Source organism: Numenius arquata, chromosome 5, assembly GCF_964106895.1.
Source record: "Numenius arquata chromosome 5, bNumArq3.hap1.1, whole genome shotgun sequence".
Taxonomy (NCBI): domain Eukaryota; kingdom Metazoa; phylum Chordata; class Aves; order Charadriiformes; family Scolopacidae; genus Numenius; species Numenius arquata.
The window spans coordinates 5,605,901-5,633,046 of NC_133580.1; the positions used below are offsets into that span (position 1 = coordinate 5,605,901).

Here is a 27,146-nt window from a genome sequence, read left to right on the forward strand (position 1 = left end):
CATGATTCCTGTGGGGCTTTCAGGAGCATTGGGAACTGGTGGGGATGGTCTCAGCAGCACTGGTGTGAAACAGCTACAGCATCAGCAAACCCAAAGCAGGGAAGGATGAGCGGCTGCCAACCAGTGTGAGGCATCACGGCAGATGACTGTGAAGATCTACCTGCCCACCCACTTGCTGACCCTAAGACACATCTCCTACCAACATCAAAGACTCCAAGCTGAAGACACGGAGGAGATGCCAGGGGTTGGAGGGAGCAGAAGGGCTGCCTCATCCTGGCCAGCCCCGGTGCCACGGGGAGGCTCAGGCTGGCAGTATCACCGCTCCACTGCTGCTCGCTTGTGATTTGTATCATGGGCAATTAAACCCTTCCTGCGCGCGGAGATGGGATGTAATAGCCTGAATGTTCAGCTTTTAACATCGAGGCATGAAGAGGTCCTTGAAACATATTGCCTCTGGTCACCCACAACCACTGAATTCTGCGAAATGGTCTCCATTTCATACCACATTTATAGCAGGCAGATTTCACATCAGCCTTTTAGGGGAGATGGTAGGACTGCTTCATCTGAGGATGCAGGAAATAAATAGAACCGATTTCTACTGAAAAAATGAAGTTTTGTTGAAAATAAATTAGAAGTGTCAAAACCTAAAACGAATTACCTCAACCTCACCATTTCATTCAGAAGCTTTTTTTTTCTTCAGCAAGCTAAGAGAATACTTTGCTTTATCCTTATCGATTTGATTCTCCTCATTTTGACTTTTATTTTCAAATACTCATTTTTATGCTTTACTTACAGGACAGACACCATATGAAAAGCAAATCAAAGCAATCTGATGATTGTAAACATAAATATTTTGATTGTTACTAAACCCATCTTCTCTCAGAAATGCTTAAGAGTTTTGGCTGTTTGTCCCAAGGGGGAGGTGACAATGAGATGCCCTCCCCTATGGTGCTGGCTGTTCGCCCTAGACCAGAAACCCTGGGCTCTGACCAGCTCTTTGGCTTGGCTCTCACGCACCTGAAATATCCAGACCTCTCCTGTGGAGAGATCCAAAGCCTTCAGTTCAGATAAATCAACTCTGCCTTAAAAATATTTCAGCCCGTCAAGTGACAACTCTTGGTACAGCTCAGAGCCTATATCTTTCAAATTTGACACAGTAGTGCTTTCCCTTTGACTCGGAAGAATCAATTTAATGAGGTTCAGAGCACAGATCAGTACCGGAATCAAACACATGCTTCCCGGCCTGTCCAGGCACACACGTCTCCGTATGAAGAAGTGGGAACCGCAGAGCAACTCCATCAGCGTGTGATGGAGATGGCTGCATCTGTGCTTTTCTCCACAAGATGCAGCTCTGAGCCCGAGCCCGCATATCCCAGGCACATCCCCACCAGCGTGTGATGGGCAAGGTCACATTCCCACCGCCTGCAGCCATGTCCAAGCCTTTTTTAATGCCGTGACAGAGGGCAAAGCTCCTACCAAACCGAGAGATAGCTGCTACCTGCCAGGGCAGGGGACATCTCTCCAGCCTGGTGCAGGCCACAGTAAGGAAAGTCTCCTGGTCACTGGGAAACCATCATCATGGTCTTCTAACAAGCAGAAACCCAGTTGGTGGCAGAGACCTCTGGAAAGTGAAACCAGGAGCAGCTGCGGGGGTCATGAGCTGCGTTAGAAAAGTTTTCTGTGAGTAAGGGTGAGGAATTAGGAGGTACAACGCTCTCAGGTGAGGCACAACAGCTACTCAGGAAGTGCCTACAGTAACCATCCTTCCCAGGCTGCCTGCAAGGGTTCAGGGCAAAAAAACCCCTTTGCATTCAGCCGGGCTGAAGAAATGTGAGTTTTCTCCAAAGGCTGGCACTAGATGAATACAGGAGTGAGCCATTCCTGCCAGCAGAAGGCCAGAAATGGGATTGGGGAAGGAATTCAAGAGCTGCTTATTTAATGATGAATGTTGATTTACCCCGTGTTGCCCGGTGGCCAGAGGCCGCCCGAGCTGAGGGCTGTGTGATGGAGGCACCTGCGTGCCAGGACTGATGCTGCAGTTTAAGAAACCCGACCAAGTCCAGCCATGTTCCCCATTTAGCATCGGACAGGAGAGCACAAATGTTAATTAACTTTAGGGCTTTGCTCTCCAGAAATGCCTCTGAATAAAAGCACTTTTCCCCCCCAGGAGGCTGCTGTCCAGAATTTCATATTTTATTTAGCTCCAAGTTTCGCAGGCAAAACCCCTGGTTTTTGTTCATTTTCCCTGATAACAGACTCCTTGTGTTTTCTGCACAATAAACAGCCTATAAATAAAATACCGACATGGATGTCACACAAAAAAATATCTGGAGGGGATTAGTGTACGTTCTGGATAATAAAAGAGGAGCTGGTTTAATTATGCATAGTGAGTAAATTAGCCCTTTTCTGGTTTGGGAGCAGACCCTGAAACTTGCGGAAGCTCTTGGGATACCTTCAGGATGGGAGTAACTCATTTATTTCATTAGACCTTCTGTTGCGGTTCATGATTTGTCCCACACGTCACACGTGATTGCTGCTATTCCTCAGTGGCCTTGTGATTATTTATTTTTTTTTTCTTAAGGCAATGACAAATGATGGCTGCAGGACGGCTGCTGCCCTCCTCCATGTACCCAACTTCATCGCCTCGTGAACTCGAGCATCTCTGTGCAGAACACTTTCCTAGTGCTTGGGGCACGCAGGAACGGGCTCAGGTGACCGTTCCTGAACATCAAGGAGTCAAGAGATACGAGCACTTTCCAAGCAAATGAGTATTTGTGAAGACGTTATAAATGCACCACCAGCTCCGGCGGCACTGAGCCATCACTCAAGCGTGGAAACTAATGGCCAGAAAAAGCACTAGGGCCCTTAGTGAGCAATACCCGGTTCCCAACATTTTAAATTTCTACGATATGCATCTTTGTCAGGGACCAAAACCCGACCTAGCTCATTAACAGGAGTGTGTGTCCTGTGTGACTTCACTAGATTTACGCCGGTGCCTGACTCGCTGCACACCGGGCAGGCCAAGAAGAGCACACAGTCCTTGGCAGAGCATCGCAGCACGCTTCGGGCATTGCAGTCCACCCAAGAAGTGGGTGCATCTGGGCTGTTGCCTCCCAGACAGATGATTTGTGAAGCGTTTTTGAGTCCTTTCAGTTAAGAAGTGCTGCGCAACCGCTGGAGTCTATTATTATTATTAGGAAAGAAGGGGGGAGGTAACAAATTTCCTTTACCTATAGGCTTATCTTCTCCTCCAGAGCAACATATTCAAGCATCTTAAAAAGTGTGCCATTTTCATTTCATTTCCTCCCTACTTATTCCAAAGCAGCCAAAGCTAAGTATAATCAAGTCTTAAGCGTTCCTCAGAGCCAGACAATTATTACCGGTCTCGGTTTCCCCATCTATTAAGAAGAAACGAAGATATTAACCCAAGCCTTACAGCGGGACACCAGGGCTGTAACACCAGGGCTTCCCACTGCGGCTCCCACACTAACTGCCTTCCAACCAAGCACAGCTGCCGTTCCTCGGGATGCGGCTCCGCTTCCGTGTGGAGATGCCTCAAACTGCCTAAGGGCTCTCTGCAAGGGTGACTTAGCCCCGTACGGCTTTGGCAGAGCCTGCCTCCTCTCCTGGGGATCTTTGCCCCTGCTGCTGGGACAGCTCAGCCGGTCACAAGCAGCTGCCAGCTCTCTGCACGCTCCGATAACGTGGCATTGATGAGGATTTTACTCAAAGAGCTGAGATCCAGCAGCTCGGCCACCCACAGCTCTGCGCAGGGAGCAGGAAGAGGGTTGTGCAGACAGCCACCGCCTCCCTGCCCCACTAAGCCATCCCTGCACAGAAAGCACCCATGAGTAAAGCCAAAGCGCCCCAGGTCCCCAAGCTGGCTTTGTGACAGCAGCCCCCTTCCTCACCACTACCCCTTGTCAGCTTTAACTTTGAAAGCCAAACCTCCCTCCCCGGCTCCTCAGGATTTACATGAAAGCAGTCAGTGGGGAGTTCTTTTCATTCATGCTGGGCTTATACTTCTAAATTATAAAGTGTGTCAAATGAGGATTTAATTTATATTTAACAAGACAACGTTTGTAAATTAATTATTCATCAGCTGATAACGAAAAAAACATTGCCCCCTTCCCTCCCTCAGCCTTTTTCCCAGTGTTTTCACAAATGCTTCATACATGCAAATCTATTAAATCTATTCCGCAGTACTCCAGACGTGGGAAAACACGTTCTTCATCCTCAATTTCGTTAGTGTGTTGCATGGTAACTAATGCAGCCAGGCACAGCATCATGAATTTAATAGTGCGCAGCATCTCCTCGCTAAAAGGGGAAGGGGGAAAATATTCAACACGTGCATTTGGACGTATCACCCTCCTTGGGTTCTCATCCCCCACTCGCAGGCAGAGCTAAGAAAATAATTTGCTGTAATAATGGAGGCAGGAGCTTAACCCTGCCCCCTGGAAATCACAGGCACTTCAGAGGCAGCACAATCTGGCCCCTGGTGAATGACAAGAGGCCAATCTTGCTCTTTCCGTATTTATTATCATTAAGTAATGAGATTGAGGTGGTGCACAATCCCAGCAGAAGAGCTGTCATCGAGTTTTGCTACAGAATTTGGCACACAAGGCAATCTCCTCGCACACACCAAAGAGAGGAGTCTCGAGCATCTAAACTAGCCTTAGCTACACCACCTCTGATCCCAGACACCTGAAGCAGGTGACCAAGGCAGGTCCCTGGATGAGTGGCATGTCTCCGTTCACTTTGGCCAGGAGGCTACCACAGTGTTTGGCCTGTGTTCTCAGTGTTCAACTCCTCGAACCTCACGCTTGGTTTTGCTCAAGAAAGGAAGAAAAGGACATTCAGCTCTGACCTCTGGGAGGAACCAGAGCAGCTCTGGGCAGGACTTGCTCCATCCCCAAGCTCAGAACAGAAGCACTTTTTCCACTTCCACCCATGCTGGCTTTCATGGACACTTCACGGACATCCTCAGGACTGAAAGACACTCAGCCCCAATAGTTGGCAACCGCTTTACTTCTACAGCATCATTTCCTGAGAGTTAAGCATCCCTAAAGGAAGGTGATCCAGAACACTAGGTGCCCTTGACACCAGTTAAAGCTATAATCTATAGCGATAAACCCATTACAAAACAAGACCAGGAGCAAATCCCTCCAGCAAACAACCAGTCAGCAAAAAAATTGAACCCAAAAAGTCTCCTCCGTCGGTCCCCGCTGCCACAGCCTTCCCTGGCACCTCTTCCTGCAAACACGCTCAGGGAACCAAGGTGGGTCTTTGCACCAGGCTCGTCTTAGTGATAGGCCAAGGACACCTAAACACTCTCTTTGTTAATGGGACTCTAATTGGGCATCCAGATCTGCGACACAGCTTGGAAAGCTGTGGCGCTGTGGGTGATAACTCATTTGGCTTGAGGTGCTGCTGGCTGGCACCCAGCGGCAGCAGGCGGCTCTGGAAGGGCTTGTGGCCGAGCGCATCTCTTCCCTGATGGTGTAAACGCAGCTTCCCACCACCCTGAGAAACGCCAGGTGCCCCAATCCCACCCAAAGCCAACAGGTTCACGGGGATGGGGAGGAAACTCCAGGCTGTACAGGGACTGGACCTGATGATCCCACTTTTCTGCATCCTTTTCCCTCTCAGTCCATCCTCTTTCAAACAAGCCCCATCCCATTTCCTATCATTTAACCATCTCCTAGCTTTATTTCTGGTTACTGCCACATTCTGGCTGGCAGAGCACACAGGGTCCTTTCCTCAGGGAGGAGAGAATGTAAAAGTTGCTACCTAAATGGGAAACAAGACTGCCATTCCGGTCTACAAGAGATACCAGGAAATCACTTTACATTTCTTCTCCCTCCAAACCTGCCTGGCTTCTGCTGGCTCCTGAATGTTAATGCTATTTATGACAAGTGATTGATGAGGGGGATGCAGAATTCACACCCAGCACGGGGCATTTTCAAATCACCTATTCATTTTTAAGGACCGGAATCAGTTTTGTATCCTGACATGATTTATCATTTGGAGGTTGAGCAGCGGCTAGGCAGGGCCAGCTTCCAAGCCCTGACAGAGCATCACCAGACTGAAGGCAGTGGTGAGTAGTTAACCCTTTGAAGGGTGAGCAGATCATCACAGGACACCAGTTCTTCAAGCTAAATTGATGAAGTTGGAGCCTTCTATTCCACCAGCATGTGAGGCCATCCTACAGCCTTCAGATGCACAGATCATGCTGGTCCAGGCTAATAGCCACAGTAATGCTGCTATATTTCTTAAAAGCAGAACTAGGTTTTTATCTTCCACACAGCCTGGCTATGTGAAAGGGAAATATTTACGTAAGACGCTGTCATCGCAATGCGCCTAAAAGAGATCAATGGGACATTTCCCCTCCAGTGGACCTTCCAGCCTACATGAGCTGCTGCATCTGCGGCAGAGAAGCGATCTCACCAGGGGTTCAGGAGAGATCTAGCTCCGAGTCAAATTCTGGTTCCCTGTCCTCGGAAACATGCATTTCCTCAGGTTGCATATGGTAAAAGGGAAAGATCAGGCACGTGGGACGGGCCTGACAGCTGGGAGAAGGCAGAGCTTCTCAGGTTGGGAGAAGCTACATAAAAAGGGACAAAGTGGGAATGACACGTCCCCAGTAAAGACAATCTGTATCACACATTTGATGCCAGCCTGCCAGTGGCTGGCACGACCCACAGAATGACTTAATTCATTGCATCAGCAAGGAAAAGCAAACAAATACAAAATAAGTGGGTGAAGCAGCCAAGTCCAGAGGTGACACTGTGGCAGCTTTGTCACAGCCCTTTTCCCTTGCTTCAGGAGACACTAGAGCAGGATGCAGCCTCTCTCATGAGCAGAGGGAGGTATTCAGAGTATGGATGGCAGAAAGCTGCCAGAAAGCAGAAAGCAACTACGAGACCTGTGTCTAGCTGTCCTCAGTACCCTTAATATCAGCCCAACAACTCAGGGAGAAAGGTTTTGAAGTTAAGGACATCACAGATTCAAGCTTAGGAAGTTACCCAAGGGGACAGGGAAGAAGAGATGTCCATAGAGAGTCTACCTGGAGAGTCATATGGAGGTGTCTTCAGATCACTGCTGACTGTTGGGACCCAGGAGGGACCCCTGTACTTGTAGCATCTGGGCACTTCAGAGAGACAGTGCAGCCAGTTGTGACTGACACCACAAAATCCCTCAACTGTCACTACGCCAAGAGGTCTCCTCCCCTGCCTGAGCAGCTCCTTGCCGTGCCATTCCCACAAACGGCCATGACTTCCTCAGGTGGGAAGGCTGCAGATGGATAGATTAGCCCCATTGCAGCAGCTTCACCAGCACAGCCCTGCAGATGTAGGCAATTCAAGCCACCAGTCTTGCCTTCATGCTCCTGGCTCACATTAAGTGTGTTGGGAGTCCCCGGGATCCTGTGCAGTCGTGGAGCCCCACTTCACAAAGTGTAAAAGCTCCTGCTGACTCTCAGAAAGAGCTAAACACGGGGGCTGAGCTGCTCTAGGAACGGTCAGGACCGTCTTCAGCCACACTCTCCCATATGATTCTCTGGTTTCTAGTAAGGGTTGGGTTCACACCACAGTTTTTTTCCCCCCCTCAGTGGGGATGGCTGCTGTCACTGCCTTGCATCCTGTTTTCACAGAAATACCGGAGATGCCAGTATGCCTGAAGCTCCTAAACCTGCAGCCATATATGGCTAGTATTAGCCCAGTGGATCTAAAATACTGAAAGACTGGGATGGCTGCACGTACGTTCTCACATACCCATCACCATGGCATAAGCTGTGTTTCTTAGGAAACCGGACTAGCTGCAGTGCCTGGTATCTCCGTTTAGGAGAAGAGATGAACTCTGGATGCAAGACTGGATTTTATAAGCCACTCTCTACCGCTACCACCCGCATGGTGTCCTGCAACAGGGAGGAGAGCAGAGCTTCCAACAGGGGTGGAAAGAGGTAACGTAAATAGATGAGAGGGAAAGAGAAGGAATGAGGATGTGCACTGCGGTTTTGTGTGGTTTTCTTGGCATGTCTTTGGGCAGCAGATGGGACAGCCACCTATAACATGACACTTATGCTCTACCTCCAGGCACAGCGGTGGCTAGGGAGGTGAGAACACCCAGCCCCTGCACCCTTCCCTCTGCGCTGCTGCTCTGATGTTGCTCTGGCTTCAAGTCCACACTCCTACATGGGATGGAGGAATTGCAGTATCTGTTGGCAGCCAGGGATGACATCCACATGGCTTGGGCTGTGGTTCTCCTCCTGGAGACCTGGCCCACAGAAACAACGAAAGGAAATTTTTGCCTTGAGGCTGTCCCTGCTGGGCCTCCTGATGGTGCCCTCATCGGGCAAGCGAGCACCCAGCCAGGTGCCCATCTGGTGGCTCATGAGCTGCTCACTGCTGTGAGGCACATGCTCAGCGGTGGCCAGTCAGAAGGGCTGCTTCAAAATGCTTTTTGGAGTGGAAGTGGTACTACAACTACAGTGCCATTCCTCCACCCCCAGAGGGGTTTGTTCAGTGGAAATTTTCTGTTTGGGAAACTAAAAATAACACGCCCATCCCAAGAACTTTCTTTTTTCGGTTTAAAGGGGGCTGGTTTTCTTTCTGCTCCATTGCACTGAGGGATACAAGAAAAGCCAAATTGTCCTGGCTGTACCTCTCCTTTGTCCTCTCTACCCCACTGCCCAGTGGGCCAAAGAAGTCTTTCAAAACCTGACAGCAGTCAGGTTTATTTCTTGCTAGAAAAGAGGGAAAAATTACTTCACAGGGGAAATAATATGGAAGTTTCCTGTGAAAAATAAATAATTAACAGTTGCTCTTCAGTGGGTAGCCTGGAAGCTCTTCAGACCAAAGAGCATCTCTGTTGAGCGTTTCTGCAGCTCCCAGTACAGCAGGGTCCTGAGCCATAAGGAGAAACTGTCGCAGTCGTGGTGGCATCAGTCTAAGGTGCTACATACTGAAGAAGAGCCATCAGACTTGAGGTGCCCTGCCTGTCCTTCCCCAGCACCACAGGCCAAGCTGGGGCACCCATGTTTCACACCATCAGACCATTGCCATGGAAACCATCTCCAGGTACCTGTTTCAGCCCTCCTGGGAAGCGCACTGCTCCCCCTCCAGCCAACACTGCACTGGCTCAACCAGGGTGCTGCAGCTTGCCCCAAGCATCCTGGTGTCCACATACTTCTCAGGCAGGAGAGGGCAAAGCCACCAGGCAGAGGTGCTTGTCCACACATTGCCAGTGGAGACCAAAGAGCATCATCATCCTTCTCCCTGAGCTTGTGAGAATAGTAGGGTTGCTGAGCTCACCAGGGGTACCCGAGGACCACCTTGCTCCTACCCAGGGATGGCTGCCAAGCCTTTCTAGCTCCAGCTATCAGCAGGTCAGAACACCTCTTCCCAGGGGAAGGGAAACAAATCCACCTCTTCTCATGACAACACCACCTTCTCACCACGTCTAGCCAGCATGACGCAGCCTGCCAGCAGCGCAGGGCCAGCTACCTCCCACACTCTCAGTTGCGGTGATACCACAACCCAGCAGCAACACCACCACTCACCATTTGGATGACAGACACCGGCCCGATGCTGTTCACGTAGATATCCACATCGATAAACGTGGGCTTGACTGGGGAAAAAAAAAAAAAAAAAAAATAGCTGGAGCTACAATCATTTGTGAAGGGCTGAGGACCGGGGGAACATCTGGGATTAGCGTGGCTTAATCTCACCAAAAATCCCAACTACAGCAGCCACAAAAGTGTGGAAAACACAAGACAGCCAGACCAGGTCACCACCTGTGGCCCCAGGGAACTTCAGGGGACACTTACTGCCAATGTCAGGCCTCAGCTTGTTGTCATAGTTCTTCAGCAGCGAGTTGAGGATCTGTGTGGCATCAGTCTCCTGTGCCTTGGGTGTGAGGACCCAGGTTTTATTGATGCTGAGGTAATCATAATCGTATTCCTCTGTGCTCTCACACCTGGAGCGGAGAGACAAAAGGAGAGAGACATCACTGCAGCAGCTCTCTGGTGCCCTGTGGGCTTCAGAGATACTAAAGGAGGATGCAGCACTGCTAAAAGGTGGAACTTGAAGAGCTCAGGGATCTCCTCTCAGCCACCTTGCTAAGAAGACACAACTCACCTGGCATCTTTGCTCCCTTCAGGGTCCCCAGACATGCAGAGGCCCTGCTGCCAGCAGTCAGGACTAGCAGGCACGGGGTGTTCAAAGGGAGTGCAGACACACTGCTCATCCTTGACCACGGGAAGCAGTTCCTGCTCTTCCCACTCCTGACCCTCCTCTGCTGCCAGCAGCTCCTGCTCCTGGAGCTGCCTATTAACCCCAAATACTGCTCAGCTGCTCTGCCTGCTGCTCGCACCTGAAGTGGGCTTCCTCTGAGGAAGAAGACAGTGACCAAACAGCATTTTGGGGAACAAGGCATTTACAAGAAGAGCATTACAGAGAAAAGAGGTCCTAAAACTACCAAGCAGGCAGAATGCACGTCTGGCTTGCCAGGAACCCAGCCATCTGCCCTGCACAGATCCTCAGAAATTAAAGCCTTATGCAAACTCCTCTGCCCTCAGGCCAAGCCCTGCCACAACCCATTCCCTGTGCTCACCAAACCTTCCTCCCCAGCCTTTGGCGTGAGCTCCCATTTAAAGACACTCCATCTTTCTGATCTTCCCGTTCCAAACCAGGCAAGGAAAGCTTGCATCCTCCTTTGGACATGATCTACTTTGCAGCAGCTTCTCCCCCTGCCTTTCAAATCTGCCCTCTCTAAACCTTTCGCACCCCTCCCTTTTCCTGAAGGAGTTTTCCTAAACCCTCTAATTAAATTAGGTCCACATGGTCACCCGGGAAATTCTAACCACCTGCTGCTGTGCTGGGCAAGCTCATTCACAAGATTGTCCCCGGAATGACACAGCCATATGCGGGAGAGGATGCTGAGCAATCCCACACCCGGCACACCCCCCTCGACGTCTGCCATGTCAGCGTGTCACCTGCTCCAGCTCCAGAAAGGGTCTCGCAGCGGGAGCTGCCACTCCGTTGACACTTCCCAGCTGGAGCCTCGCAGCTCCGAGGTGCAATCAGGCACCACCAAAACACATCTCCCTTCCGTGCCTGGGGAGGCAGAGCCTGGCAAAGGTACTTGAAGGGGAGGGGGTGGAAAAAAGCATTAAATTGACATGTTGCAGTCGATTTATCAGATGCTCCTCTTTTAAAACCCCAGATAAAACTTGCTTTCACAATCGCTTTAAAACTCCTTGCATCTCCCCAGCTTTCAGGCCCGGGGATGTGTCCCCCGACAAGGGCTGGGCTGCCTGCAGCTGCCTGCCTGCCACCGCACATTAGGTGTTGGTACATCAGCTTGTTGTTTCCTGTCTGATTGCGCTACACTTTCTAACGATGCTTAAGGAGTCTCAAGCAACACTGTCAGGATGCGCTTCCCTATCCGAGCAGCGCCAGCGAGGGGCTCGCCTGGCCGGCGTGCCTTCGAGATGCAGCCGAGCAGCCAGCTCTGTGACATCCAGTGGCTGCGGGAGGCGCAGGGGACCACCAGTGTGCCCACCCAAAAGCTGGCGAGAGCCGAAATCTGGGGCCAGCCCCGCTCCTGCAGGGCACAGAGGGACACGTGTCTCTGCCCACAGCCCAACTCAGGGCAGGGGAAAGAAATCCTGCATGCTTTCCCTTGCTGCCAGGATTTTGGGTGATGCAGGCTGCCTGTAGCAGAGTGGGAACAGCTACACTGAAACCTTATTTCAGTGTTCCCTTGACCCTACGTGAAGCCAGCCCAAGACAGGTCACCTGCCAGCACTGGACTCTGTGTGTCCCACTGCCCTGCCGAAATCCTGTTCCTGCAAGCCGTAGGGACCGGAACAACCCTCCAGGGTGGAACAAAACTGACCTCCACCTTTTGACTTCCCCCTCTTTAGTGTCGCTGATTAACACCCCAAGGCTCGGGGGTAGCATTTCCAGGGAGTCACATCCCTATTACAGATGCAGTGACACCACCAAAAATATGCTTTTTGCTAATGCAGCTAATCCTGGACTACTAAACCATACTAAGCCATCTTAGCATAAGCAAGCCAGCTTTTGCTGGAGAAAATATGCTTTTGCTGGGTGTCTGAGCACACGCAGACACACACCAGCTCTTGCTGGCCAGGAGCGTGTCCCTGTGCAAGCCCCTGCCTCCTCCCCAATCTCTTGTCCCAGTGGCCCCACTTCAAATAAAGACGGGAAGAGTCCAAGAGCTATTGCAGAGGAGAGGAATTAAGGTGACATGTGCATGTGCCCCCCCCCCCCAGCTGCTAATGGAAATGTCACACTGCAAACCTGCAGTGATCCCCAACGCGTTGTGAATACTTGCTGGCCCGGCGGCTCCATCTCCTCATGCAAAGTGACTGGCTCGGTGACAGGGGACAGCCAGTTCTCATATGTCTCCGTGCAGCCAGGAGGAAAGGCAGAGCCACGTTTCCTCACCTCCGCTTGTCGAAATGTCAAAACATCGGCCGCACAGCACTCCTGCGCTCGGCCACGGGGCTGGGACGCAGCCGCAAGCGTGGGCAGGGGGATGGCAGCAGGGCAGAGCTGGGGACATTGTGAGGAAACCCCTGGTCCCGTAGACATGGTCGGGGCCCTCGCAGGAGACCTGCATGGCAGGGAGATGTCCTTTTGGACGCACTCACGGATATGGATGGGGCTGGATGACCCTCCTTGGGCAACCCTTGGCATTACAGCAGGGCAGTGCTCTGCCGTGCCTCCCTAATTCCATTTCACTCAAGCAGACACCTGTTTTGCTGAGGTTTCCAAGCACATTGATGGTCAAAGTCAAAGCTACCTGAAGAGCTGGTGGCTGGCTCCCTCCCTCCCCCAAGTGCCCAAGCTGTCTGACAAGGTTTCCCTTGGCACGAGGGGAAGAGCAACATGTGCCATGAGCCAGAAGACACTTCTGCTCCTTGCCTGGTAGGACAGCCAATGGTGCTTAACCAGGCTGCATACCCACTACTATTTGGTATGCTATATATATTTGGTATACTATAACCTGGTGTGTTAATGAAGTCTGAGACCAGTAAAATTTCGTACTGAGACCTGCACCTGCTGGGGAGGTGACACACACCCTTCTCAGCCATCCCTAGCCCTAAGGAAGGAACATCCTGGAGCAGATGCAGATACCAGGGCTGGGATTGTCCAGCCCCTCGGCAAACGCAACTCAAAGCCTCCCCTGCTCCTGAGGAACAGACAGAAACAAAATGCAAGAACAACATTTCCCTGGGTGGAAAAGCACTGTGGTCAATCCTAATTACCACATGCTAATGTGTCCTTCTAGCCACCCATCCCAATGCCTTCAAGGGGACAGGCACAGGGCACAGGCAAATTACTCTAAATTAGAAGCAGGCAGAGGATTTAAAGACAAGTGGCTCATTAAACTATACCCTCACCCGTGTTGCATGGTTTTGTACCTCTCCTTTCACAGAACTCTCCATGAAGCCCCAATGGTCAAGCCTGCAAGGTTTCAACCATCTGCCAAGCTCAGCTTTCCGGTGGTGCGATACTGTGCAGGGATCCTGCCTCCAGGGCTCAGAGTTGGGTACCTTGGTCCCAACTGCAGGAATGCCCCAGGAAATGCTGGTGACTGAGGCTTTGCGGTGGGGGGGACCATCTGGGGAATGCTGAGTCACCCGGCACAAAGCACCCAGCCCGCCCCAGCGCCAGGGGACAGGTCTTACAGCTTGTGCCGGGAGAAGAGCTAGCGCACACGCAGCACCTGAACTGGGCTCCTCACCCCAGCGCCCACCATCAAGTGTAGGACAGGAAAGATTCACCCCCGCCAAGGTACAGCCAGGAGAAATGCAGTGAACGCAGAGCAAGACCCTAATGTAACCTGCTCCTTTTCTCCTTCTTCTCCCACAGGCTTCCTCTCCCACTCCATCACCCCCCCCCCAACACGCACAGACACTGCTCCTGGCAAAGCGGGGCTCAGGGAAGAGGTAGACATGAGGGATGGGGCAGGAGGGAAGCCGGGACAGCTACGGGGTAAATCTTTCTGCTCAAGGGCATGTGAATACATGACTTAACTGCTCCTCCGTGTGATCCTGCAGCTTACGACTCACCCTCTCAAAATGCAGCGCTCGTGGCAGCGCGCTGCAGGGGCGGCAGGGCACAGGAACCGGGACCACCACAGACACCCCACACCACCACCCCCCCGGCCTTAGCCCTCAAATTCTGGCAAGAGGCTGGGTGTCAGGGCACGAGCCGTGGGGCAGCTCTCGCTGCCTCGACCTCGGGAAGGCCAAGCCCCGGAGGACCACGGCAGGGACGGACTTTCTGCCCGCACCCGAGGTCGGGAAGCCTTGGCAGAGCAGACCATTAGTAGCAGGATTCATGCTCCCTGTCCCTGACTGCATTTGTAATGGGATTTGATCGGCTTTAAGGCAGCTTATTCTGCCAATTAGCTTCAGCCAGTAAAATCCCTCTTCCCCCAAGCCCTGGGGGCAACAATCTGCTGACAACATGTTCTTTCCCCGATCTAGCCATTAAACTCACCAGCAGAGCTAGGAATTGTTAAAAAAAAAATTATAAAAAAAAAAAAAGGGGGGGGGGAAGAAACTTGAAAACCCCTTGTACGCGGGGCCTTTCATCGCTGTTTACAGAAAAGCGCTACGAACCGCCGGCCCTGGGAGAGCACCGTGATCTGCCAGCCCCATGCCCCCGCTTGCCTCCTCCTCATCACACCGCTGGCATCGGGCTGGCATCGGGCTCCCAACCGGCACCCGGAGCTGGGACCTGAGGCCAACCTGTAGAGCAAAGGCAGGAGCCTGCACTGCCCTTCTCCTGCCAGGCTGCAAGCCTTTTGGGGGGGGTGGGGGGGTGGGGGTGTCAGGGGATGGAGCGCAGGGAAAGGGATGCAAGCTCCTTCCCACCCAGTCCAACTCCGCGTGGAAATGCTCTGGTCACAGATGGTGGCCCCAGGAGGTGCCGAGCTCCCTCTGGTCCTCCTCTGGGCATCCCTGGAAGGGGCTCAGCCCCTGGCAGGATTCAGCCAGCGAGGCGATGGTGGGGTGGAAAACGGGATGTCCTCTTGATTCCTGCCATGCGAAGGGGGGGACCTGGGGCGCAAAGGACATGCAGGCACTAGGTGCTGCCGCCACCGGACCCGATCCTGCCTCGGGGCTGGCTGGAAGGAACCGCTGGGGGCACAGAGGTGCCCAAACCCCCTGCCGAAGCCTGGGGCTGCGGTTGGGGGGAGAGCTGGAGGGGGGGGGGGGGTTACGGGGAGAGATGCTGCGACTCCAGCCCTCTCCCTTCCCATTGCCCTGACGGGTAAACTGAGGCAGGGAGGGGGCGTCCCGGTCGGCGAGGGGCGGGGGGGGGTGGGGGGGGCTCACCTGGCGCGCAGGACCGGCCCGAGGGCCAGGCAGAGCAGCAGCACCGTCCCGGGCATCTCGGCGAGGCGAGGACCGGCCCCGGGGGGGCGGCGGCGGTGGCGGTTCGCCCGCCCCGGCGGGGCTCAGCGGGGGGCCGGGGCGGCGGCGGGGCCCCCCCGCTGCCCGCTGCGCCGCGCACCAGCCCCGCCGCCGCCCGCCCGGCTCCGCGCTCCGCGCACCGCTCCGCGCCGGCGGGGAGGAAGGGGAAAGTTGGGCATCTCTTCTCCGACTGGGCGGCGGGGAGGGGCTCGGCGCAGGGTCCTACCTCCCCGCGCAGGGGCTGGCTCCCCCCCGCACCCCCCCGGGGGCTGAGCGCCGGCGGGGGGGGGGGCGTACGGCAGAGCCCAACCCGCGCATCAGCCTGCTGCTGCCGGGGAGCCAGCTCCGTCAGCTGCTGTAAGGATCTCTCGCTCCCTCCTTGCGTTAACGAGGCGCTTGATTTCTCTTAATAGTAGTTGGGGGTTTTTTTGTTTTGTTTTTGTTTTTTTGTTTTTTTGGGGTTTTTTTGTTTTTTGTTTTTTTTTTCTTTAATGCACAACAGCAGGGTTTGTTTCTTAAAAAAAAAAAAAAAAAAGAGACGATAATTATTGTTAAAATATGCAAGGCGTCAGTCCCCGCTGGGCTGAGCCGCCGTGGGGAGAGGGTCCTTTCCCAACTGTTGGGGCTGCTGTCCCGCAAAAAAAAAGCCGGGAGGGTGCTTGGGTAAGGGGCTGCGGGACAGCCGGGGGTCACGGGTGGGCTCTGGGTTTTCCAGCCTGTGGCTCTCTGCTCTCACGGTTTGCCAAGCTGCGCTTGGGCTGTTCTGTTCAGTGCTGGCATCCGGCTTCTACACAGGAATTACAGATTACTTCCTGGCGAGTTTTGGGTGAGAGTTGCTCGGAACCAACTTTGTGACGGCTACATGAGGTACCAATAATTGTCCTTTCCTCATCTGCTTACAACCGTGAGTTGCAGGAGTCCATCCCCAGAAGGGCCTGGAGCAGCATCTCCCAGAGGGTCTGGTAACACTGATGACAAATGGGGATTTGGTGTCACTCCTCCGGACAGGAGTGGGACCGTCCCTGGTACCAGAGAGGGACAGTGGACAACTGACTCTCTTGCTCCTGGTCCTGTCACAGCCTTCCTCACACGAGCATGGACAAATCACTTCTCTCCATCCGCATCGTGCTGGTAATCAGTGTCTCATTTGCTCAGCTCGGCAGGGTAGGGAGATACCTGCTTCCTAGGCACGTCTAGTGCCTAATAGCCAGGACCAGTCTCAGTGGGGACGAGGAGTGCTGCAGGAAAACAAGCAGTAAATAACAGCAGCACATCTGGGTGACTTTTTCAAGGCTCTTCCTACGCAGGCTCTCCCTTGCTGATTCTTGCAATGATCACCTTAAGCCCTCAAGCATGAGATCTGAGCAGCCTCAAAGCCATGGGAGCCAGCTGCAGGCATCACAGCTCCGAGGTGGCATTTCCCTGTAACGAAGCAGCTGCAGATTATGTTTCCTTTACTGCATGCAAAGAAGCCAGCTTTACAGGCAGCACATGTCAAAAGAGTAAATAATGAATATCAAAGCAGCAGTGAAGGTGAAAAGAGCCCTTAAAGCATCAAAGCAAGCCACTGGATTGCCCCAGAAGTTCTTCAGGGATCCAGATGAAGCCGAAGTTGGGGAGGGTGCAAGAGCAGCCACAGGGAGGACGTAGCAGTTAAGGGTTCTGGTCATGAACAGATCACAGAAAATCCAGGGGTTCATATATGTGCTCTCAGCTCCCCCTCAAGACGCAGGATGTGAAGTGGTATGTGGGGAAATTCATGGGACTGATTTCTTTTGACCACCCCTTCTGCTACCTGAGAGATCTGGGGAGGACTGCTCCTTGGAGAGCTGGAGATGGTCCGAGCAGTGTTAGGGAATCACAACATCTATTTATGATGCTGTTTTGGGGACACCTTCCAGGCAGTTGTATGCACCAGGAGCATCTGAGCAGCTGTCCTCCCTGGTCTTCTCCTTCATCTACAGTGGTTTCTTGTTGTAACTGGTATCGAGTGTTTTACTTGGACCAAGGATAAGAATGAAGTGTTTTCATGGTGCAGGAGAGCAAGGGGGGAGTGCTGCTTTTCAAGCAAACACCATATTTGTCAACAGCACAGGCTCAGCCTGGGAGAAACCCATTTTAAATTCATGGTGAATAATTTTGACCAGGGAAAACCAACCTTAGTCCAAATGCTGAGAAGGACAAAATGTCCTGCACCAATGTTTTGGGAGGAAACAGCCCCTATTTTCCACTTTGAAGAGACATTTGTTTTGAGGTCTGCTGTCAGGGGATTCTCCAAACTTAAACAGGAGATGAAATGTTTTATTCAAGATGCTTTTTGTCCCTTCTGGTGTTTCAGTTTAACCGGCAAACTGATAAAACCTATTATTTACAGAGTCCTCATGAGCACAGAGCCTGGGGGGGGCTGCTGCCACAGTAAATGAGGGTTTGATCGTGCAGTCCTCACTGCAGGACTTAGCCCTGGGAGACAAGGAGGCAATTCCAGCCCTAGCCAAGAATTCCAAATCTCGCAAGGCTGGCAGTGCTTTCAGAGGGAGATGCCCCGTAGCCAGAGTCTCCTGTACGACCCTGGGCACATCTGCAACCCTTTCTGAATCGCATTGTGCTCTCTCCAAAGCTGCTTTGCAGTGTCAGTCGGGAAACCTGTGCTGCCCGCTCCTGCGTTGGTGGGTGGTGTTTGTGGCTGCAGGCTGGAGCAGGAGGTGGAGGACGGAGGCAACGCTCTGCCCTCCTCTTCCTTGTGCCAGGGGCTGCTCGCTCCTTGCCCCAGGCAACGCCAAAGACAAGGAGTGTCTCTCTCCACGCAGACTGCTCTTCTGGGCTAAGTCAGGAGCGCTATACTGAGGGAAAACAGACACAAGTGGAGAAAAGTATTAACCTGAGGTGTTTAGGAACTCATTTCTGAGAAAACTCAGGCTTTTAGCATTTCCAGTTCCTCCTCAGACAGGTATCTCTCAAGGGTGGAGGAGCAAGGCGACCCACAGTGGTATGAGAGGACCCTGGGCACTGATCCCACGGGGCACTGCAGGAGCGGGTCAGGCTTGAGCACTGCTGGCAGAGCTGGGGACGCCAGGACAAGGAGCTGCCAGGGTATTTGCAGGCAGCCACTGCCAGGGCCATGCAGCAGACAGCTCTGAAGGGCTGCATGGAGGTGAATTTGCCTTCCCCTCCTCCCGTCACCGCTCCACGTCATCTGTCTGAGGACAGAGCACAGTTAGAGCCACTGTCCTTGATGCTCACTCTCCTCAATACTTACTCTCCTCCTGGTGACGAACTGGGGCTCGTGCCATTACCTACCCAGTGCATCCTCCAGGAGCAACCTTCCCACGCTGAGGTTTCCCGTGGATCTCCTCCCCGTGCCCAGGGCTGTGGGGTCTGGCAGAAGGCAGAGGGTGGTGGGGCTGTGAGTCTCCTACAGCAGCATCCGTGAGGCTGAGGATGCCGACACGCCTGGGACGAGAGTGGTGAAGGGCAACCGAGGAGAAGCTGGTTACAGGGTCTCCCTTTGGAAAACTTGGAGGATTAAAAACCCTGTCTCAGCCTCAAGCCTTTTCTCCTGGTTGGGGCATGTCCTGCATGGGAGAAACATTTGTTTACTCTGCCAGGGCATTTGTTCAACATCGCCGAGGTTTTGTCTTTTTCAGGCTCACCAGGCAGACCGGGCACAGCAGCAGATGCTGCATCTGGGCTCACACGACATCAATAACTGCTCCAGCTGGGCTCGGGCTTCCCACCATTATGGACAGCGATGATATATGAAGCAGACAGGACACAGTTCAGTTTTTAGGTGCTGAAGCGAACTTGTGGCACCGACAGATAAAAAAAAATGTGTTTGGAGCCTGAGCAAATGTGACATGAATGTTTTCCAAGGAGAATGAAGGGTGTGGGAGGACAACCCAGGCCGTAGCAAGAGCTGGTGCGAGCTGTCCCAGAGGGTGACAAGAGCATTGATGGGAGAACTTAACTTTTATCCTCTGCTGCTACATCAGGCCAGGCCTGAAGGAGTCTCCACATCCCTTCCACCGTGGACAGTCCCTCTTCAAAATTAGTTGCTTAGTGGGAAGAGATCACCAAACTGATAGGTGATCTGATCCCGGGTGTCAGAACAGTTCTCGCTGTCGTCCTGGGCATGGGGAAGATGCCGTTTCCTGGTCTTTTATGGTTCTGCTGTTCTGGGGCTCTCCTCAGCTCAGGGCTTAACGCGTTACATTCCTCCTAGGGATCAGTATATGAAAAGAGAAAACGTACATGGGAAAGAGCAGGGAGGGGAAGAGAATTGGCAGCATTTGACCAAAAAAAAAAAAAAAAAGGAAAAATATCAGCAAATTGAGCACCAGGTGTTTCAATACTTTTTTTAAATGGAATTCGCAGCTATGCCATCCATACATCTGATGTTGTATGCCCAGTACAGGACCACGAGCTGGTAGTTTGGCGTCACCCCCAGAATAACTCCCAGGCAGTACATCCATATTTCAAGTACTGTGCAACTGCTGACACAAACTTTGGGGACATGCAGCTGCAGGAACAAGAGTAGCTGCTTCTCTTCACTGTAGAAATGCAGCTGCCTCTGGATAGAGACACACTAGATCTGCTAGTATGGAACTCCTCTAGCTCCTCGCACTAGCTGCTCTCCCAGTCCACACTCCATCCAGCGGCCAGCTGTTCTCTGCTGCTGACACTGCCACGGGCACTCTTTCCACCTCCACACCCTTGTGAGCATCCACGATGCTCCTCAGCCCGTGCTTGCAAGAGTACATGGAGAAATGCCAGCACTGCTCTTTTCCTCAGCTCCAGGATCTCCCATGAAACACTCAACCCTGTGCCGCACACGAGCTGGGGCTGTGCTGCCGTGGCTGCCGGGCACAACGAGCCCCGCTCGGGTACCCCCCCTTTTGGGGGTTTTTCTTTCCAACCAAATGCTTCTCGCACCCCATCGGGTTGAAACCCAGACCCCATCTGGCCAACGCAACCGGTGCCACAGTGCCCAGCATCCACTGTCCCCCCCTCACCTTGGGTTTTCTCCCCCTTTGTCCCAGCCCCTCCGCTTGCCGAGGGCAATCAGCGGCAGCTGAAGTGGAGAGAAGCCGACACCGTGAGCCGTGGCTTCCGTGCTCGGTGCCCTCCAGCTCCTGCGCTCCCAAAGTCATCGGAGCAGAAATGCCCACACACGCAGCACCTCTCCGAAGGAGAGATGCTGGCACTAGGATCTGGTAATTGCCAGCACGTCAGGAATGAGAGATCTTCTCCTAATACTCACTAAGCTCCAATCTTAATCTTGTTCGTCGCTGTTAAGTCTCAGAGAAATCAAGCCGATGCGTTGAAAGGAGGTAAAATAAAAAGATTCAAGAGGAGGCTGAAGTCTCTTCAGAAAACTGAAGAGAAATAATCTTCAAAGGTTCCCACGAGCCTGCACGCCTCAGCCGCTAAAAGCGGAACAGATAAACACCCAGAACAGCAGCGGGAGCTTTGCTGAAGTTGTTTTTCAGTCTGGTATTTTGAGGGAGGAGACAGAAGAGTTAAAGGTAGAATATCAGGAAGCAAGTTACAGGTTCTCAGCTTGACCCCCTCCCCTGGGACCCCATCCCTGGGGTCACTGCTGCTTGGTGGACTCAGGTCCCCGAGACAAAGCCCAGTTCCAAGTTCCCCACTGGTCTGGGGACCAGCCGGAGCCGTGGCATGTGAGGGGCTGGATGCTTTCCTTGGGTGAGACCCCCCCCAGGCAGGGGGGTCCCTTCCCACTGCCCCACCTGCGAGTGGGATCCAGCCAGGTGGAAGGATCTGCAAAGAAACAACCTGTTCTGGAGGGATGGAAGGAGTCACCTCGGGCAGACAACCTCTGCCTACATCCAGGCAGGGCTTTTGCTGCCCATCATCCCGGGATCTCAGGTCAAGGAGCCAGGCCAGGGCAGCACCCTGTTCCCACCACCCTGCCTGGGGCTTCCTCACCTCTCCCGCATCCCATTGCCTTGCAGCATCCCTGCAGACAGCCCCATGCCAACATGGAGGGGTCTCTCCTTTCCTTGTATCCTTCCCTGAGCCCTGGAGGGTTCCTGCAGTGGAAGCTGTTTCCAGACTATGTCCGTGTCACTGCCCACCGAGCTGCTGCTGAATCCCTTCCTCAGCTCACAAGTACTTTTACCCCCCCTGACAGCCCATGGAGGGACGAGACCAGCCCTGGGGTCCTCAGGGAAGGGGTTCAGGTGCAGAGATGTAGATAAACTGAACCAGATCACGTCTGTGCAAGCAGGGTGGGATCTAATGGGGGCCCTGTAAGGGGTGTGGGGGGGGGCACCCTGTCTGCAGGGTCTCGGCTACAGCCTGCGGTGGGGAGGCAAAGAATCTACTCCCCAGGTAGCTCTGCCAGCTTCGGGCTCTGCAGCAAATTTCGCCTTTGTCATTGCCCATGTGTTTGGTGGACAAGGGACTCCTGTCTTCTTGGAGGCTGTTAGAAAATGCCTTTCAACAGCAGTCAAATTCACCCAAAAAAAAAAAAAAAAAAAAAAAAAAGCAAGCCATAATTACACCCACACAGCTCTCCACACTGCGCTAAGCTTCACCCCCCTGTCAGAAATGCACCCGCACCGATAGAGTGGATACATTGATTAAAAGTCCCCCAAAATGAACAGATCAAGAGAAATCTGCCATACCCCTGCAGCAAGGGTGAAGTGCTTTTTAATTAAGGACAAAGAGATGCAAATGTCCTGAATCATCACAAGCAAATAGCAAAATAGCACCTGTCAGAATATTAAAAAACAAGCACTCAGCGTTCCCGTGTGATCAGCTCGAAGGAGGCCTTGAGTTAAAAAAAAAATAAAATAAAAAATTCCACCGAGAGTGGAAAAATGCAATAGGCTGAGAGCAAGCAAGGAAAAAGGCTCAATAAAAACAAGCAGGTATTACCAGCTGGTGATTTTAGTGTGGGAACGTGTGGAGCCGACAGAAGGGTACGGAGCATCCCTGGCCCCAGCACAGGGATGCTGGGACCTGCTGGACCCGCTCAGAGGCTGGCACAAATGCCAGCCCTCGCTGACGGCACGAGCCACCGTTGACCTGCCCAGCCTGCCTGCAGGCTCCTTCCCATCAGCGGCAAAACCCCGCTCCCCCCAGGTGCGAGATCCCCACCGCGACCCTACAAAGCCCGTAATCACAAGCTCTCAAATAACCCCAGTCAGCTGAGAAAAAGAAAAAAAAAAAAACAAAACCAAAAACCAGAACGACTTAATGTACGCTGAAGTGCTTTGCTGGAGGATCAGCCCCCCGGGTCTGCTCCTCGCTGGTCCCCTCTCCCCTGTCAGAGCTGCCTATACCGAAGGAGAGGGGAACTTAATTTTTCCGGGTAACGAAGGCGACAGGGTTGCCTTTCAGAGCTGTGCAACGAGACCCTGTAAGCCGTTCTCCTCCTCGCTGTGCATTTGTTTGCGAGGCGGACGGGGAACGCGCAGGAAGGGTCCTGTACGTGTCCAGAGCCTTTGTTGTTAGGCTGTTACGGGGGTAACTGGCTGGAAAGGGTGCCTGGATGGCGGTGCTGCGGGGGAGAGCTGACAGGAGGTCTCAGGCTGATCGGGGCAGATAATAATTTTCCCAGAATAAAAGGGTTAAACAGGGAGATTTGGGGAATTCTTTTGCATTTTGGATGTTTTCATTTCTATTGTTGCTCGCTTTCACCTAAAAACATTTGTGTTCAGCTTAAAAACCCAGATGGGGCGGGGGGGGCGCATGATGCTGCAAGGAGCATCACACACATGCAGCCTCTCCAGCTGCTGGGCTGCACCCCAAAACAGCGGCCATGAGCACCCCGCAGCTTAATGACGTGGCTGAGGCCACTGCTGTCCCCACCACTGTACCGGAGCCAGGGGGGATGAAGACCAGGAAAAGCAATGAAAGGAGCAAGTGTTGGGAAGAACGGCAAGAGCCAGCGCAGCCCAGAAGCAGCGACAAAGGGCCAGGGCTGTGAAAGGAAGGCAGAGCGAAAGGGAAATGCCTGGAATAATAAGTGACGGACGGATGCCTTTGAAGGGGACTCGGATATCTTGGGTCTCCCGCCTGACCTACTTAAAACTGGCGTAATCTGATGAAGGAGCATCCTCCGGCTCTAAATATAAACTTCGCTCCTCTTTATTTAAATTCCTTCCCTCTGCCACCCAGGGGGAGGACTGTGGTCGACAGCTGGGTGCAAGGCACTGTATGTATCCCATAGGTGCCAGAGTCCTGCAGAGGGGACCCCCGACCTGCCCAGGGAGGACTGGGGACCCCAGGGAGACTGTTGGACTCTTTTCCCATGAACGGGCCATTCAGCAGCAGGGACACTAGCACAGAGTCCAGAGGGACAGTGCTGGCATCACAGGGTTTTCTAGCAGCCTATTTATGACCAGTAGCAAAACAGCACTCCATGGACCAATGCCTGTAGGGAAATTATGGGATGCACTGCCATCAGGTAGCCCTTCCCAGAACAAGCTGCAGAAAACTGCACATCAGGAGCCAAAAGTCAGGGGTCTCCCATTAACTCCTTGTATGTCTCCGATTTGCAGTCAAAGATTTTTCATCTTCGATGAACTGGTGCACAACAGAGCCCCGAGGCACCTAAGCAATTGGCAAATTTAGGCAGAATCTGGCAATTAGTTTAAGCAAGAAGAAAAACAAACAAAACCACAATCCAAGAAAAAAACAGCTGGAATCAAAGCGCTGTTTTCAACCTGTTTTGAAATGAAATGTTTTGCTTAAGAATGCCAAAATGTTTCATTGATCTATTTTGTAAATTAAATGCTTCAGGTTTTTCTACTTCAGCACACCATTGTTCATTTAAAACTCGACCATCTTTAAATAAAAAGAGGTAGAGAAAGAACGACTGTTTTGGTTTGCAAACATACTGAGATGACAAGATGAATTTTTTTCATTTTTCCTGTTTCACTGGAAAGCCATATTGGAAAAAAAAACCAAACCAAACAAACAAAACAAAAAACCCGAAGATGTTTAGATTCAATCTCAACCAAATTTAATCCATTCCTCACTCTGCTCCAGAGCAATTTCCATATCTGCAATGTGTATTCTCTGGAGAGCCGCTCTCACTGCAGCCCCAGCTCCGCGTGCCCGGCCGACACAAAGGGGATGTTCAAGCAATGTTCGGCCAGTTTTGTTCAAGCAGTGATCAGATACCCAGCATAGGGCCAGCTTTGCAAGAGAAATAGTGACCGCCGGTGGCAAAACTCCAGCAGAAATTAAGACCCCTAAGCGGTGAGATGGCCGAGGGCAGAGCCGGGGCAACAGAGATGCTGGCCCTGTTCTCGGGGGAAGACCAGCAGCAGCACATCCCTGGTTGGGATGGGGACACAATGCCATCCTCAAGCCTAAGCGGCTGCCAGCATCCTGGACAATTGGGCTACAGTCAGGGATACCACATCCCTGCTCTCATCCTTCCTGCAAGAGCTACAAAGCCAGGACACTCCAGGGGCTTCTGGAGCTCCAGGTCTTCCCATTGCGACATGAGGAGCAAGGTGAGTTTGGTAAGAATTCCCAGCAGATCAGAGTTAAGACTCATAACATTGTCTTATCACAGGCTTTTGTCAAGCCCTTACAGCTCCCAGCTCCCTAAAGGATAAAAAATTTCCAGCTCATAGACTCTGGGACTGTATGAGCTATTTAAGAACCTTCATATGCTTTATTCAACTTCCTTGCTTTGGTGGCAAAAATGTATGTGGAATTAGGAAGGAAAAACAATTAAATTAAAAAACAAGTCATTACAGAAAGCTAGCAAGCTGCACGTCTCTCAGTGCCACCGCCAGAATTAGATGAGTTTGTTCCCTTTGTGGAGATAGGCCCCGTTAATTTTCTTGGCAGGATCTCCCATGTTAAAGCAACAAGGCAAATGTTTGCTTTGACTTTTCGACGGCATTTGTGAACCCTGGGAAGCTTGGGGAAATAATAATAATAAAAAGATAAATTCCCTTAATCTGAAATGCTATCCACGTTAATTTTTGCAAAGCTCAAATTTAGGGTCAAATTCGAACTGACAGAGTCTCCTTGAAGGAGGAGGAGGGGCAGAAGATAATATTTGGTAAAGAGAAGAGAGAGATGAGACAGGCAAAGTGGATTTTTTTTAAGCTTGCAGGGAGATACTAAGCTCAATAATCAGACAAGAAAGGCAACGAGCAGCTATCAAAGCAGCAGCCGTTTTAAGAGCTGTACTCATCTGAAAGCGACTTTTCGTTCTTGTGAAAACTGCCGCCTTAACAGCTGTCCCAATTAGAGCCAGCCGGAAATTTCCCAATAAACCAACATTTTTGTCAGAAAATAATTCGCTGAGTCTGAAAATGCTCCAAGTTGGCTGAACTTTTGTTGAATCGAAAAGCGGGGCTCCAACTGGGTCCGGCGCTCAGCTGCCAGGTTTGTGCTACGAGCGGCAGCGCTGACGGAAAAGTCAATTTTGCTGAGCAGCTGCAGGCGCCAGGAAGCGCCTGGTTCCCGTAATTTATGTTTGGGATTTGGTTTGAGTTGGGGGGAAAAAAAAAAAAAAAAAGATAAAAAGGGAAGTAAGTTCCCTATAAACCTGAACTTGAGCCAGCCGAATTTGCTCATGCCATGATCCCATATGCCTGACCCGTTTTAGGAATCGGGCGGCTGGATCTGCGAGGAAAAAAAAAAAAAAACAATCCCAAAGTGCCTTGGAGAGGCCAATGGTGGAAGTGGCTCCTGCCAGGAGAGACGGCTCATGGCCGTACCATCACCTGTGTCACACCAAGGTAGGTCTCCCAGGGTCTCTCCTTCCCTGGGGTGGCCCTAGCAGAAACATCCTGATGCCACTTTCTTTCTCTTTAATTTTTTTTTTTTTTTAATTTTTAAGTATAGCAAAAGCAATTACTACAGTTATTAGGGTTTTTTTCAGCTACATCTTTGAAAACTGATGTGTTACCACTGGACGTATCACTGGATTTGTTCTGGCTGTCTCACCGCATCGGAAACTTATTAAAAGAAGGAAAAAGTCAACAAGACTTAGTCTAGGAGACCCTGTGCAAAACTGCGCATGAGCATGGAGAGATTTTAGCTGGTTGTATTTAATTTAAAAAAAAAACAAAACAAAACCAAACCCAAACCCAAACCACAAACATCACCAGGCAGGACAACCCAGACTCCCCCCAACTACCCTCCAAGGGTCTGCCAAGGTCTGAGGCAGCTGCCAGGGCCAGAGGAGTCCCTGGGCCAAACTGGAGCTGTGCTTGCAGAGAGAAAAAGCTGTTAATGCTCCATGCGACTCCTGACCAGCAGGGAAAAGCCTTTCTGTGAGTGGTGATGATTAATTACTAGCGATAATTAACCTACAACAACAGTGGCACTCAGAAACTAGAGCAGAGGCACATGTCCCATCATGTGCAGCTCTGAATGAAAACAGAGCCCCTGCCCCAAAGGGATTTCTTTTTTAAAATGCCTAAACGTGATGACTGACACAACTGGAGCTTTTCCCCACGCGGGCGCTCCCCAGGGCTGGTTTGCAGGGCACAGAGCCCGCTTGTAGGTAGCTGTCTCCCTTCCCACACTGCCAGCTGATGCTCACGGAGGGGCTTTGCCGCTTCTCTGGGTGGCTCCGAGGGCATCCCTGGGGTCTCTGGTTCATCAGAGGGAGGTGTTTCATATAGTCCCCTCTGTCTCACCAACACCAGTCCCACCTGATGTCCATCACTCCCTTGCCCCATCACCG

General features: G+C 52.1%; 1 protein-coding gene across 1 annotated transcript in view; it reads right to left on the reverse strand.

Annotated features, from left to right (window-relative positions):
- Positions 1 to 15,435, reverse strand: part of LOC141465007 (gamma-aminobutyric acid receptor subunit gamma-4) — a 32,608-nt gene extending 17,173 nt beyond the window's left edge. The window contains exons 1-3 of the mRNA XM_074148182.1: positions 15,380 to 15,435; positions 9,827 to 9,975; positions 9,560 to 9,627 (exon numbers count right to left, since the gene is read on the reverse strand). Of these exons, the coding sequence (XP_074004283.1) occupies positions 9,560 to 9,627; positions 9,827 to 9,975; positions 15,380 to 15,435 (273 nt within the window). The remainder of the gene's footprint in view (positions 1 to 9,559; positions 9,628 to 9,826; positions 9,976 to 15,379) is intronic.
- Positions 15,436 to 27,146: the final 11,711 nt, after the last annotated feature.